The sequence below is a fragment of the Dermacentor silvarum genome, chromosome 1 (assembly GCF_013339745.2).
Source record: "Dermacentor silvarum isolate Dsil-2018 chromosome 1, BIME_Dsil_1.4, whole genome shotgun sequence".
Lineage (NCBI taxonomy): Eukaryota > Metazoa > Arthropoda > Arachnida > Ixodida > Ixodidae > Dermacentor > Dermacentor silvarum.
In genome coordinates this window covers 432,398,406-432,412,152 of record NC_051154.1, presented here as the reverse complement: position 1 = coordinate 432,412,152, position 13,747 = coordinate 432,398,406, and the positions used below count along the sequence as shown (strand labels likewise).

Sequence of the window (13,747 nt, the reverse complement as noted above, 5' to 3'; positions counted from 1 at the left end):
AGAGGGAGATGCTGCCGCACCCCCCCAACTGGACTTGCCTGTCACGTGACTTGAGCGAAATCCCGCCTCATTGTTAGAGGGCCTATTTAAGTGGCCCCGCCAAGTATTTTTTCTCATATATCCATTCTCTTCTTACAATCCTTCAACATGAAATAAACCGTGCAAGTTTCGCACTTAAAATCATCTCGCCCTGCCTGGTCGCCATGATCTACCGGACGCCTGCAGCCTGCCGGCAACGCTACGCTACCGTGAAGTATGCCGGTCGAGCCTGAAGGAAGCGGAGACGCAACAACTGCTTGGCAGCGATGGGATGCGCTACCCTGGAGGCCCCAACTTTGGATAACATCTAAAAGATCGTCTCCTCTTGGTCCTGGTGACAACTTCGGAAGGAAGGTGTCAGGATTCATGACTGCATATGGTGAGTGCATGGCTTTTCTTCACTGAGATATCACTAGGCTTTACGTATTTTTGGGAAGTACAGAGCAGCGATTTTTCTTTAACCGCTGACGGAAGTTTTGAGTACGTCAAGGTTGTTATAGAGTGAAGAGGTAGCAGCACTAAGGGCAGCCATGAACCTGAAGGCACTAAAGAAGCCGGAATTGTTAAACTTGGCCAGAGAGTTGGGCCTCCAAATTGCCGAAGCGAAGAGAAAACCGAAGATCATTGAGGCTATCGAAGCGATCGGGGCGGACGACGATGAACTGAAAGAATGTTTAGAAAGCATTGAGCATAAGGAGGAAGAGCGCGAGCGGGCAGCGCGTGAAGAAAAAGAAGAGTGCGAGCGGGCAGCGCGTGAAGAAAAAGAAGAGTGCGAGCGGGCAGCGCGTGAGGCCAAAGAAGAGCGCGAACGTGTTGCACGCGACGCACTCGAAATGAAGCGCCTAGAAATTGAGTTGCTAAGGGCTCAAAATAATGAGAGACCTAGCACAGAGGCACGAGAAAGCGAGCGCAGAATGACAGACTTGATGGCATCCTACGCAGTAGGAGGGGACATAGGTCTTTTTCTAGTGCAGTTTGAGCGCGTGTGTGAGAAGGAAAAATTTGCCAGAAACACGTGGCCGCAACGCTTGCTTACGTTGCTGCCACGAGAGGTAGCTGATATCATAGCCCGCATGGGGAAAGAAGAAGCAGAGGACTTCGATAAAGTCAAGGCGAGTCTGCTTAAAAAGTATAGATTATCAGCAGACGCATTCAGGCGAAAATTCAGGGAGATCAAAAAGACCAAAAGTGAGTCATACTCAGATTTCGCATACACCTTAGAGGTAAACCTGAAAGAATGGCTCAGAGAAGCGGGTGCACTCGGCGACGCCAAAAAGACAATGCAGTGCGTTGCCTTAGAACAGTTCTTCCGCCGGCTGCCGGAAAACATCAGATATTGGGTTCAGGATAGGCCAGGCGTAGACACTATCACAAGAGCGGCTGATCTCGCTGAGGAGTACGTAACTCGCCGTGCCCTTGAAGGCAAAGAAGCTCCTAAGGAGATGAATAAATACCGACCCAACAAGCCAGAGCGTTGGTCAAAGTCAAGTCAGTATAAATCAAAGGAAAGGTCAGAGTCGGTGAAAAATAGTGACGAGAACAGCAAGGGAAAGGAGGAGTCACCAGAACAGAAAGCAGAAAGGCAAAAGAAAAAAGCTTTCGAGGCAAAGAAACCAGTAGTTTGCTACAACTGCCAGCAAACGGGGCATATCTCTGTGGGGTGCAAAAATCCCAAACTAGTGTTGATGTCACTATGTAGAAACGAGGAAAATCTGAAGTTACTAGAACCGTACATTCGAGACCTCATGGTAAACGGGAAACCGTGTCGGGTGCTTCGCGACTCGGCAGCCACGATGGACGTGGTGCACCCGTCGTACGTGGAGGAAGGCCAGTTCACGGGAGAATGTGCTTGGATAAGGCAAGCCGTGGAGGCCTCCAGTGTTTGTCTCCCTGTAGCAAAGATTAGCATCGAAGGCCCTTTCGGAGTACTGGAGACTGAAGCCGCCGTCTCGGCACATCTCCCGCCGCAGTATCCATATTTGTTTTCTAACAAATCCGAGGATTTGCTGCGACGCAGGGGAATCGGGTTTAGTGAGGGAATAGTCCAAGCCCTAACTCGTTCCAAGGCAAGAGAGCTCGCGGCCAAGGCCGTGTACGAATGTCCAGTGGTGGAGGAAACATGTTTGACGGAAGATTTGTCAACCGGCACCAAACAGGACAGCCCTATAGGGGACAGTGCGGAAAGTACACTAGGTAATGAAGAGGCCAGGAAATCGCCAGAGCCGGAGATGTCTCGAGAGGCAGAATGCAGAAGAACGTTATTTAATGTAAGCCCTGCCACATTAATTGCTGAACAGGAAAAAGATTCCACCCTGCGGAACCTAAGGCCAGACGCGAAAGAAGGTGTGGCCAAGCATAACGTAAAGTTCCTCAAGAGGGCAGGCGTCCTCTATAGAAAGTACGCCAGTCGAAAGGGAGTGCAATTCGACCAACTCGTGGTGCCGCTTGCCTATCGTGAGCAGCTCCTACATTTGGTCCACGGGGGCTTTTGGACGGGGCATATGGGCATTCGGAAAACAAAGGACCGCTTACTGCAGGAATTTTACTGGCCCGGCTGCTTTCGGGAAGTGGAAGCATTCGTGAGAAGCTGCGACACATGTCAACGCATAGGCAAGCCCGGAGATAAGGCTAAGGCGCCAATGAAACTTGTTCCCATTATCACGGAGCCATTTCGCAGACTCATAATAGACACAGTGGGACCACTTCCTGCAACGCAGTCTGGCTATCGGCATATTCTCACTGTACTATGCCCTGCAACGAAATTCCCAGAGGCGGTACCCCTCAAAGAACTCAGCTCGGTGGAGATCGTCAACGCGCTTTTGTCGATTTTCGCGCGAGTGGGGTTTTCCGCAGAAATCCAGTCAGATCAGGGATCCGTCTTTACGAGCGCACTGACCTCGACGTTTCTGGAAACGTGCGGTATTAAAATTATTCATAGCTCAGTGTACCACCCGCAGTCAAATGCGGTAGAGAAAGTCCACTCAGTCATGAAACGGCTTTTGCGAGCCCTTTGTTATGAGCACAAAGCCGATTGGGAGGTTTGCTTGCCGGCGGCAATGTTCGCGCTTCGAACTGCACCGCACGAGTCAACAGGTTTTTCACCTTCGGAGCTCGTTTACGGTCGCTGCCTTCGATCCCCTCTTCGCATTGTTCGAGAAGCCTGGGAAGGCCGGGCCGACGATCCTTCGGTTGTGGCATACGTGCTAGAGCTGTTAGACCGACTGCACACAGCTCAAGAATTAGCAGGGCAGGAAATGCATAAGGCCCAAAGCAATGCTAAGCATTACTATGACAGGACGGCTCGAACGCGACGCTTTGAAGTTGGAGAAAAGGTAATGATTCTGAAACCCTCCTTGAAAAACAAACTACAGGTTCAATGGGAAGGACCGGTTGACATAATTCAGAAATTATCTGATACAAACTACCTAATCACGGTACCGGGAAAACGAAGGACCCCACAAGTGTACCACAGCAATCTACTGAAACCCTACCGGCAGAGGGAGGCCATTGTGAACATGGCGCTGAACCTACCCGAGGAGATGCCTGTCGACTTTCCAGAGTTAACATCCATAACGGGGGCAAAAGACATGCACGAGACCATTGACAAACTAGTAGAGCAGGCGGAGTTGAATCCCGATCAAAGGGCCGAACTAAGGGAACTCGTGTGTGAATTTAAAGACATATTTTCGGACACACCAGGCAGGACCACTGCGATCGTTCATGACATCGAGTTAATCTCATCGGACCCAGTTCGTTCGAAAGCTTATCGCGTTTCACCTCGTCAACGACAAGTCATGGCCACCGAAATAAACAAGATGTTAGAGCTAGGTGTAATCGAGCCAGGCGAGAGTGATTATACCTCGCCTCTTATCTTGGTAGAGGTCCCAGGAAAGGAGCCACGACCATGTATCGACTACCGCAGGCTCAACTTAATCACGAAGGACCAGACCTACCCAATACCACACATCGAGGAAAGACTTGAAAGAGTGAGCAGTGCTAATTTCATCTCTACGCTGGATTTGGTCAGAGGCTACTGGCAGGTTCTGTTGACCGAGAGGGCAAGCAGGCTTGCAGCGTTTATTTCCCCGATGGGAACCTTTCGGCCGAAAGTCCTGAGCTTTGGTTTGAAGAATGCTCCATATTGTTTCTCCAGCCTTATGGACCAGGTGCTACGGGGAATGGAGGACTTTGCCCTTCCGTATCTCGATGACATAGCAATCTTTTCTTCATCATGGGCAGACCATATGCAACACTTTCGAACTGTGTTGTGTCGTCTACGAGAGGCCAACTTAACTGTCAAGGCTCCCAAATGTCAATTGGGACGCGCGGAGGTAGCTTATCTAGGTCATGTAATAGGGCAAGGCCATCGTCAGCCCTCAGAGGTTAAACTGGCTGCAATAGACAACTTCTCGCAACCACGCACCAAGCGGGACATCAGGTCATTCCTTGGTTTGGCAGGTTATTACCAGAGATATATCCCACGTTATTCCGAGATTGCAAGTTCTTTAACAGATGCTCTCAGAAAAACAGAGCCGCAAACGGTAAGATAGGATGGCGCAAAAGAAAAGGCTTTTAGTATGCTGAAGAAAGCACTAACGAGTCAGCCAGTCTTGAACGCGCCCGACTACTCTAAGCCATTCATTCTTCAGTGTGATGCCAGCGACCGGGGTATGGGGGTAGTGCTTTGTCAAAAGAGAGATGACGAAAATGAACACCCCGTACTGTATGCCAGTAGAAAGCTTTCAGTTCGTGAGGAAGCATACAGTGCATCAGAAAAGGAATGCGCCTGCGTGGTATGGGCGGTGCAGAAGCTAGCTTGCTATATCGCTGGTTCAAGGTTCACCATAGAGACTGACCACTGTCCCCTCACATGGCTGCAGTCCATGTCAACAAAAAACGGCCGTCTTTTGCGCTGGAGCTTGGCTCTTCAACAGTACACTTTCGATATTCGTTATAAGAAGGGTAAACTTAACGGCAATGCCGACGGTTTGAGTCGTTGCCCGTAGAGTAGCGAAAACCTCATGCTCACTATAGGTTTCAGCGTCATTCTGACGTTAGTATTTTGTTTCTCTTGTACGTTTTGTTTTATTATCACGTAATTATACTTGATTGTCAGTGGATTTTGTAATCACGACCCAAAGCTTTCAGGAAATGGCTGTTTTTAGTGTTCAAGGGGGAAGACGCGCGAAAGGAATGGGAAAGCAGTAGCAGTTTTCTTTTTTTTTTGTAAAGCCTGGTGTGTCTTGGGGGAGAGTGGCCTTGTGCTCGTTTATTTGTGGTTGTGGGTCCGGCACTGTTCTGGAGTGATTGCGTGCCCAAACAGGAGACGAAAAGTTGCGAGACCTGTGTGCAAGCCCTGTTTCACCGGTCCGGACCAGGGAGAGAAGGCCTACAAGAGCACCCCGAGAACTGATGAACGACTCCAGGGAATCTGCAGGCTACGAACCAAGGGTTCGTCACCACAGAGGGAAGTTCTGCTGCTGAAACGCCGATCCCTCGCCCAGTGGCTGCTGGCCCCTACGCGTCGGGATCTTCTTCCCCTGCCGGAGATGCTGTTACGGTTGACGTACGACAGCCCGTTAAATGGATTAACGGAGGAGGTCTCCCCATCGTGCTGGGTTGTCGCAGGCGGGACGATCCTTTTGTGCGCAGGTGCGGGGAGGAGATTAAGCCCGCCTTCTACGAAACGTTCTTAAGGAGCATCTGGAATGCAGTATAGTCTGATCCCTTTGTGTACAGGTGCGGGGACTGGGACGCCCAAGTTGTTGATCCTTTTGTGTGCATGTGCGTGGGAGGCGAATAGGCCCGCCTTCCACGAATAACGTCTTCAGGAGCCTTGGGTTGCCGCCAGCGGAGGCAAGCCCGGGAAACGTCGCCTAGGGGAGCTGTCCACCTTCCGCAAATGACGTTCTTCGGGAACTTCGGGTTGCCACCAGCGGGGACAAGCCAGGGAAACGTCACCTAGGCGAGAGGGAGATGCTGCCGTACCCCCCCAACTGGACTTGCCTGTCACGTGACTTGAGCGAAATTCCGCCTCATTGTTAGAGGGCCTATTTAAGCGGCCCCGCCAAGTATTTTTTCTCATATATCCATTCTCTTCTTACAATCCTTCAACATGAAATAAACCGTGCAAGTTTCGCACTTAAAATCGTCTCGCCCTGCCTGGTCGCCATGATCTACCGGACGCCTGCAGCCTGCCGGCAACGCTACGCTACCATGAAGTACGCCGGTCGAGCCTGAAGGAAGCGGAGACGCAACAACGGGTAGGTGTGGATATCGAAGCAGCGCTTCATCATATCATCAAAAGCTTTGCATGATAACAGACGTGCTAATAGAGGAGAAAAGGTGACGGTACATACTGAAACAAGCAACAGCATAGGACCGGACCAAGCTCCCAGTGCCGTATGTGGAGAAGCACGGAGTAAAAGCAGAGACAATGGCAGATGCGCTCATCTAGCTTGCGGTGACCAATTGTATACCAGACGGACCAGCAAATGCATCGGCAGTTTGCGACCTTCTTCGTCCCTTTGTTTTTGTGGCCGTGTAAAGGTACCCTCGTAACCGCACCCTAGCTATCTCAAGAAGACAAGCTGCATTTGGCGACAGCAAGGATGGATAGGTAGGCTAGTCGCGTATTTCATTATAGAAAAAAAATCTATAGAGTGCAGCAACAACAAACAAATATGATGACACTCTTTTGTCAAATAAACATGATTGATTGATTGATTGTGTATCACCGTTCCTACGCTCTTTTTTCACCCCTGCATTTACCGCATGTTTTGAACTCGTTGCACCAAAGAAGTACAAAACTAATGATATGTCGTACGTTGAAGGAAATATAGCACCATGCTGTTGCTACTTGACCAGCAATTATTGAATAAAGCAATAAATAGTACTGCTATAAAGTTTAAAAAGGCAAATTATAGCGCTTCAAACAGCCTTTTCATCCATATCTTCTTGTCGTTACAACTTTGAAAACAATTGAAAGCAAAATGCAAAGCATAGTAGTCGCAATATGTTGCATTTATAGTGGAGAACCAAAGGGGGAATGGAAAAGCCACCGGCATTGCAACTTCCTCACTTTTCTGTGGACACCTGAAATGCCTAGTAGTGCGAAAAAAAGTGCAGTGTAAAAAATAGAGAGCCAAGTTAAGATAGAAGTAATATTGTAAAAAGAAATGGGGTACAGCAGTAAACTAAAAAAGGGACAGTGCAAAAGCTAATAAAGTATTAAGCAACGAAAATACCAATAAAGTTTGACTTACTGCCTATATCAAAAGAAGAAAGGGCTCGATCTGCACAAAGTACTTCATTTACTCCATTCTAAAGCACATTTTTTTTTCATCAAAATTAGCTACAGCATAAGTATTGAAATCAAGCATGAACAAAAACTGCAGTGGGTGGTTCCCAAATCTCGCACCCTCAATCTCAAATCCCACCTCGGTCAGCGTTTACGAAACATGCCTGGGGCAAAGATGAATTTGTTTTTAGTGCAAATAAATCGCTACTGCTCTCTTAAAATGAAAGTCTATCGTGAGGGAACACTACAAGGGTATTACATTTCATGCTTATTTAGTATATGAAAATATGTGCGCACGTTACAATCAATTAAGAGCACAGTACGTCTTCAGTTCCAGTCTTAAAACTAAGATGCACATATAATAAAAGGCTCGTTAGAATCGAGTAAATATGGTAATTTCTCTCCAAACTCTACGTGTGGCAAACAAAGAGGTGTGCTTAATGCATTGCAATGATCCAAGCAAATTCACAAGAAATACATCCATTTAACACGCAGTCATATTACACAGCGACAGGGAGGATAAATACCCAATGATCATGTAGGACCTGATGGCAAATAAGATCAGACAGCATTCATAACCTTCTGCTAAAAATTGGGGTTCGTCTGAGTGAAAAGCCCTAAAGGCCGACTGCTGAGAGTTGGAGGCTTTCACACGGGGAAACTATACATATCACAAATACTTCTGAAGCAAACACTTCCTATGATCCTAAACGAATCCAATGGGGATTAGGTAAGATAATTTCAGAGTGCCAATTCAAACCTAAATTACAGCTACCCTGCTTCGCGGGATCAAATCCTGGCTACGGCAGCCGCATTTCTATGGGAGCGAAATGCGAAAACACCCGCGTACTTATATTTAGGTGCAGGACGTTAAAGAACCCCAGGTGCTCCAAATTATTCCGGTGTCTCCCACTACGGCGTGTCTCAATCAGATCGTGGTTTTGGAAAGTAAATACCCCATAATTTTTATTTACAGCTGAATGCACGCGTCCACACGTTCCCCCCCCCCCCCCCCCAGAAAATCTGCATCTAAATTCTACTTAAGATGCCTATATGCGATAACTGTTTTGCGTCTGTGCAAAGCGCGAACGAATTTCTCAATAGCAATGGCTCGAGTTTGCGCAAAGGTCCCGATCGAGACCGAGATAATGAATACCAATTGTGCTCGATCGCGATCAAGAACAATCGAGCATCAAGAAAGAAATATACTATTTGGGTCTCCAGATTTTTCTCTCGCATGCGCGCAAGGGTCGGGCAAGTACACAAAAGGGCAAAAGAAATATTGGGATATTTTTACCCCAACGCGGTGACGATTTAGCGCCACACGTCTTGGATTGCCTTCGAAAACCCTTCCGAGCATTGATGCCACGTCTATGAGCGACTAAAACGTTTCGCGAACGTGACTTAACAGCGAACGCACACAGGCGCCATAAGTCGCACATATTCGCCGGTAGTTGATATGCGATCGCGAACAATTAAACTCACTGATTAACGCCATCGAGATATATAAATTTAAGGCAAAGGCGATTATCTGGATCAAAGTTCAGCGTGGCATCAGAGATGGATCACTGCTCCCATAAAACCAAATGTTGCGCTAATAGCAGAACTTCCTAGTTCATGAAGTTCATTAAGGGGTTAAAATAAACGAAAAAAAAAAAAAAGCCTAACGCTGACAGCTGCACCATCGCAAGTACGCGAGTCGTGTGAAATAAAGAGCAGCTTACCAATTAAGACGATCGACAGCTTCTTTCGGCGGTGCACACAGCCCTGGAATGACTGCGTTCGAAAACTCCGGCTCTACCATATGGCCTGGCTACCATATAATCAAGTGTTGCGCTAATAGCATAAGTTCTCGATGAATTTCATGGAGGGGTAAAAAAAAGCGCATACCGCTGACAGCTGTACCACTTGTAAATACGCAAGTCGCGTGATATCAAAGAGCAGCTTACCAATGAAGAGATGACTGCTGCTCTCGTCTGTGCATACAGCTCTGAAATGGTGGCGTTCGAACACTACACACTACGGCTCTACTACGGCCCACCATAGAATAAAGAACCTTGAGCCCACTACGGTTACGAGGGCAGGGGACTCAGTGGGCCCTTCTTCGATTATCCGTTCCTGACAGTCCCGGACTGTCCGAAAGACTGCATACACAACGCTCATTGGCTGAAAGCACCGTCTCGGGTACTTGCACATCATAATTGGAATTCTCCGCTCTTTCTGCGCATGCGCGAGGAGTAGTGGGTGCAAGAGAGAAATGTGGGGACTTTCGGCACTTTCGGTCCCTGAAATTTCTCTTCGCCTAGGTACTACGGGCACGAAAGTTGTTAGCGCCGTTCGTCCCTAACCGAGCTGGCAGCACAGAATCGACAGAATGTGTGCCGGCAAGGCGAAGAAGCTTGAAGAAGCCGTGTCTGAGGTGAGTTGGAAGTGAGGTGTCTTCTCGGATGACTTTAGTGGCAAGCATTACATCGTGCCGATGCATTGTTCATTAGTGTCGTTGAGCAAGGTCAACATGCCGTACACTTCAGGAGATTCGCGGGAACGGAAACTGTTTATGAATTCAACTGTTTGCGGTCTCACCCTCACGCGTGTCGTGCTGTATTCGCCATAGTGTTCGAACGCCATCATTTCAGAGCTGTGTGCACGGCCGAGAGCAGCAGTCATCGGTTCATTGGTAAGCTGCTCTTTGATTTCACGCGACTCGCGTATTTACAAGTGGTGTAGCTGTCAGTGGTATGCGTTTTATTTTTACTCCACCATGAACGTCATCGTCCAGGAAGTTGTGCTGTTTGCGCAAAACTTTATTTTATGGAAGCAGTGATCGATTGCCGACGCCACGCTAAAGTATGATACAGAAGATCACCTTTGCCTTAAATTTATATATCTAGATGCCGTTATTTGTGAGTGTAATTGTTCGCGATTGCGCATAAACTACCGGCGAATTTGTGTGACTCCGTGGTGTCTCGGATGCCGAGGCTGAGTGTGCGTTCGCTGTTAAGGCACGTGCACTTTGTTTAGGCGTTTTAGTCGCTATTAACGTGGCATCATTGCTCGGAAGGGTTCTCGAAGGCAGTCCAAAAGACGTGTGGCGCTAAATCGTCCCCGCGTTGGGGTAAAAATATCCCAATATTACTCGGCTAGCAGAACACCGGATCGCGTTCCTCTAAAGATGGCGTACGCGCTTTTGAGCAAGAGAGCTTCTTTCTCGTACTTGCCCGACCCTTGCGCGCATGCGAGAGAAAAAAAAAAATCTGGAGACCCAAATAGTATATTTTCTGTCTTTTTTTTTATCGAGCGCGTTAGGTGTTCAATACCTCGGTCTCCATTGGGGCCTTAGCGCAAACTCGATCGAGCCATTGCTATCGAGAAATTGGATCTTGCTTTGCGCAGATGCAAAACATGCAGTTATTGCATATAGGCATCTTAATTAGCATTTAGATGCACATTTTCTGGGGAAATAAAAAAAAGCGCGTGGACGTGTGCATTATATAGTAGGACAACTGTAAAAAATAAATTATGGGGCATTTACGTGCCAAAATCACGATCTGATTGAGGCACGCCGTAGTGGAATAATTTGGACCACCTGGGGTTCATTAAAGTGCACCTAAAATTTAAGTACGCGGATGTTTTCGCATTTCGCGCCCATAGAAATGAGGCCGCCGTCGCCGGGATTTGATCCCGTGAGTTTGGGCAACTGTAATTGAAACTTAAATTCCTAAACCCCATTGGATTCGTTTAGGATCATAGGAAGTGTTTGGTTCAGAATTATTTGTCTGTGATTTTATGTATATTTCCCCATGTGGGGGGAACGCCTCCAACTCTCAGCAGTCGACCTTTGGGGCTTTTCACTCAGACGTACCCCAATTTGAAGCAGAAGGTTATCAATGCTGACTCATGTAATTTGCCACCAGGTCCTACATGATTATTTCGTATTTATCCACCCTGGGGCTTCCATACGTGTGTAATATGGCTGTGTGTTAAATGGATGTATTTCTTGTGAATTTGCTTGTATCATTTGTCGCATTAAGTACACCTCTTTGTTTGCCACACGTAGAGTTGAAAGAGAAATTACCATATCTACTCGATTGTAACGAGCCTTTGCTTATAATATGCACCTTAGTTTTCAGACTGGAATTGAAGGTGTAGTGTGCTCTTAATTGTAACGTGCACTCACTTTCATATACTAAAAAAGCACGAAATGTAATACCCTTATATTGTTCCCTCACAATAGAATTTCATGGTAAAAGAGAAGTAGCGATTTGTTTGCACTCAAAACAGACATTTTTCCTGAGACGCCACACGAGTCTCGCCTACTGCTGAAGGCCAGGGCAACACAGCAAAACGTCCCTGCAGAACCTGGCAAGCTTAGCGCATTGTTGTATAAAAGGTATAAGGAAAGGTATAAGGCTTTGTTCAAACTGCGTTTCTGTTGCCACCTAAATTGTGCAAAGTGAATCTAGTCTTTCACGAACCATGACTGAATATTAAGCATAAAACAAACAAATAAAAATGCTATTCCTTTAAATGTTATTCCTTTAAAAAATATTCCTTTGTCTCATCAACTACGCCACTGTAATAATTGCAGCTCAAGGTAATGAAACCTTTAAAGAATATACTACCAAGTGGATCATTTGGATACATGTCCTTTATTGTTGGCAAAGGTTGCATGATTGTAAAAAATTGTTCCTTCTGCAGTGTGCACCTGCCAGCTGCCATGTCCACGGAAGATGACGACATCGCACTGGGCTATCAACAACGCCATAAGCAAAGAGTCGGTACAGTGTGGCATCCATTGTGCTCCGCAATGTAACAAAGGGGCGGAATATTGTGGCATCCATTGAGCTGTGCAATGTAGTAAAGGGGCGTAACACTGAGGCATCCATGACCTGACAAAGTCGGGGAATACAACGATATCACCGTATCGTTGTATTAGACGCAGTGAAAAGCCCACCAGGCCACACAGCCACGTATCAGGCCACTCGTATAGAACTGTCAAGAAAAATGACCCACACCAACAACCCTGCACTGAAGCAGGCGGCCTGCCAACCAGATAGGGATGGCATGACCAGTCGATATCCTGGCACAATCCAAGCCATGCATTCAAATTCAGTCAGTCAGGGCAATAAAGATTGTGCCCACTTTTGTATTGATAACGTTGACAAATCCCTGCTTCAACCAGAGAAGAGCCTCACCGACCTCTTTAGCGTCGGGGACAAGGTCCACTTTGATGCCCAGCCAAATGCAAAGACGACCAACTACGCCAGGAAGTGGTGGGCCACCAATGTCAAAAGAGTGCAAAGTGCTGAACTTGCCTAGGCCAATGACAGCAGAGACTAGGTTTTTCTTTCCGACAAGAATATCGCCGAGATCCTACTTGACCCAAAGGAGTTGTCTGCGCGGAGGAAGCTGTCTGGCATCAAAGGCACATTCTTCCCACACTCTGAATACGGGTCTCCTATCCAGCTTTGAGCAGAGCGTCGTGGTCCAAGTCGTACTGCAACGGGAAAAAAAGGCCAGATGGTTCGGCGAGCTGTTCAAGAACTGCACTCTCCAAGACACAGTGGACATCTTTGTAGACGCAATCGAAGCGTAACGCGATGTAGGTAGCGACGCTCATGGACAGGTGAATGGCCTCAGCACTGCCTCGGGAGCAGATTGAAAGCGCGTTTCACAACGCCCTCACTCTCGCCATGAGTGATGAAACCTTGTCGCCAATAAAACAAATTATAGGCAAAAATGTGAGAATTCTTGTACGTCTAAATTTTTGTAGTTTTACGACATGCAGAGTAAACCATATGCCCTGTGACATTCTTGCACTCTTCTGATGTTTTTTCCCCTAAAGATGGTCATCATGTGGCTGTGATGACGCTGTCTCCTGGGTTCACAATGTTGCCTGTAGCAAGAGCCATATGTCATCTTCCCATCAGTTTGAACGAGAGTGTTTATTCATCTTGCAATGCTTGTTTCAAGGAGCAACATAGCACGCTACCTCGAATGATGTCATTTTTCCATTCTGTGCCAAGTGGGCAGGGATAGAAGGGGGGGAAATGCAGAGCTAGTGTCGGTAGCCGGTTGTACTACAATGTGTACTATTTCAGTTTTTAGAGCGCATCTCTTAGGTGCCCATTCCTTCATTGAGCGTCAGCGTAACCGAGCGAACGAGCACAGCGGGGGATGAAAGACTGCTTGAGCGAAGACAGTGCAAAGAGGAAAGCGGAGGAACAGAGTATAGCGATAGGGTGATGAGCAAAGCGGAGTGCCACATGCAGACAAGTGCTGGCGTGAGCTTCCGACCCACTGCGCTTTGCACATTCCCATGTTCCCGCTGTCTTTCTGAAACAATGAGCGTTGCAACCAGTGTAAATGCTTCGTCTGCCGCTGTTGCTATACGAGCTGCCCAAGCAG

General features: G+C 47.5%; 2 protein-coding genes across 3 annotated transcripts in view; one reads left to right on the top strand and one right to left on the bottom strand.

Moving 5' to 3' along the window:
- Positions 1-9,427, bottom strand: part of LOC119437693 (uncharacterized) — a 30,797-nt gene extending 21,370 nt beyond the window's left edge. The window contains exon 1 of one of the 2 annotated variants that reach the window (XM_037704678.2): positions 9,289-9,427. The gene's annotated coding sequence lies outside the window, so the exon portion shown is untranslated. Of the gene's footprint in view, positions 1-9,063; positions 9,247-9,288 lie in introns of those variants that run through there. The other variant, XM_049660776.1, reaches the window with a different exon arrangement.
- LOC125944120 (uncharacterized) lies at positions 570-12,658 on the top strand. The gene is made up of 4 exons (XM_049664117.1): positions 570-4,237; positions 5,363-5,605; positions 12,038-12,117; positions 12,522-12,658. Exons 1-4 carry the CDS (start codon positions 570-572, stop codon positions 12,656-12,658), a joined length of 4,128 nt encoding a protein of 1,375 aa, XP_049520074.1.
- Positions 12,659-13,747: the final 1,089 nt, after the last annotated feature.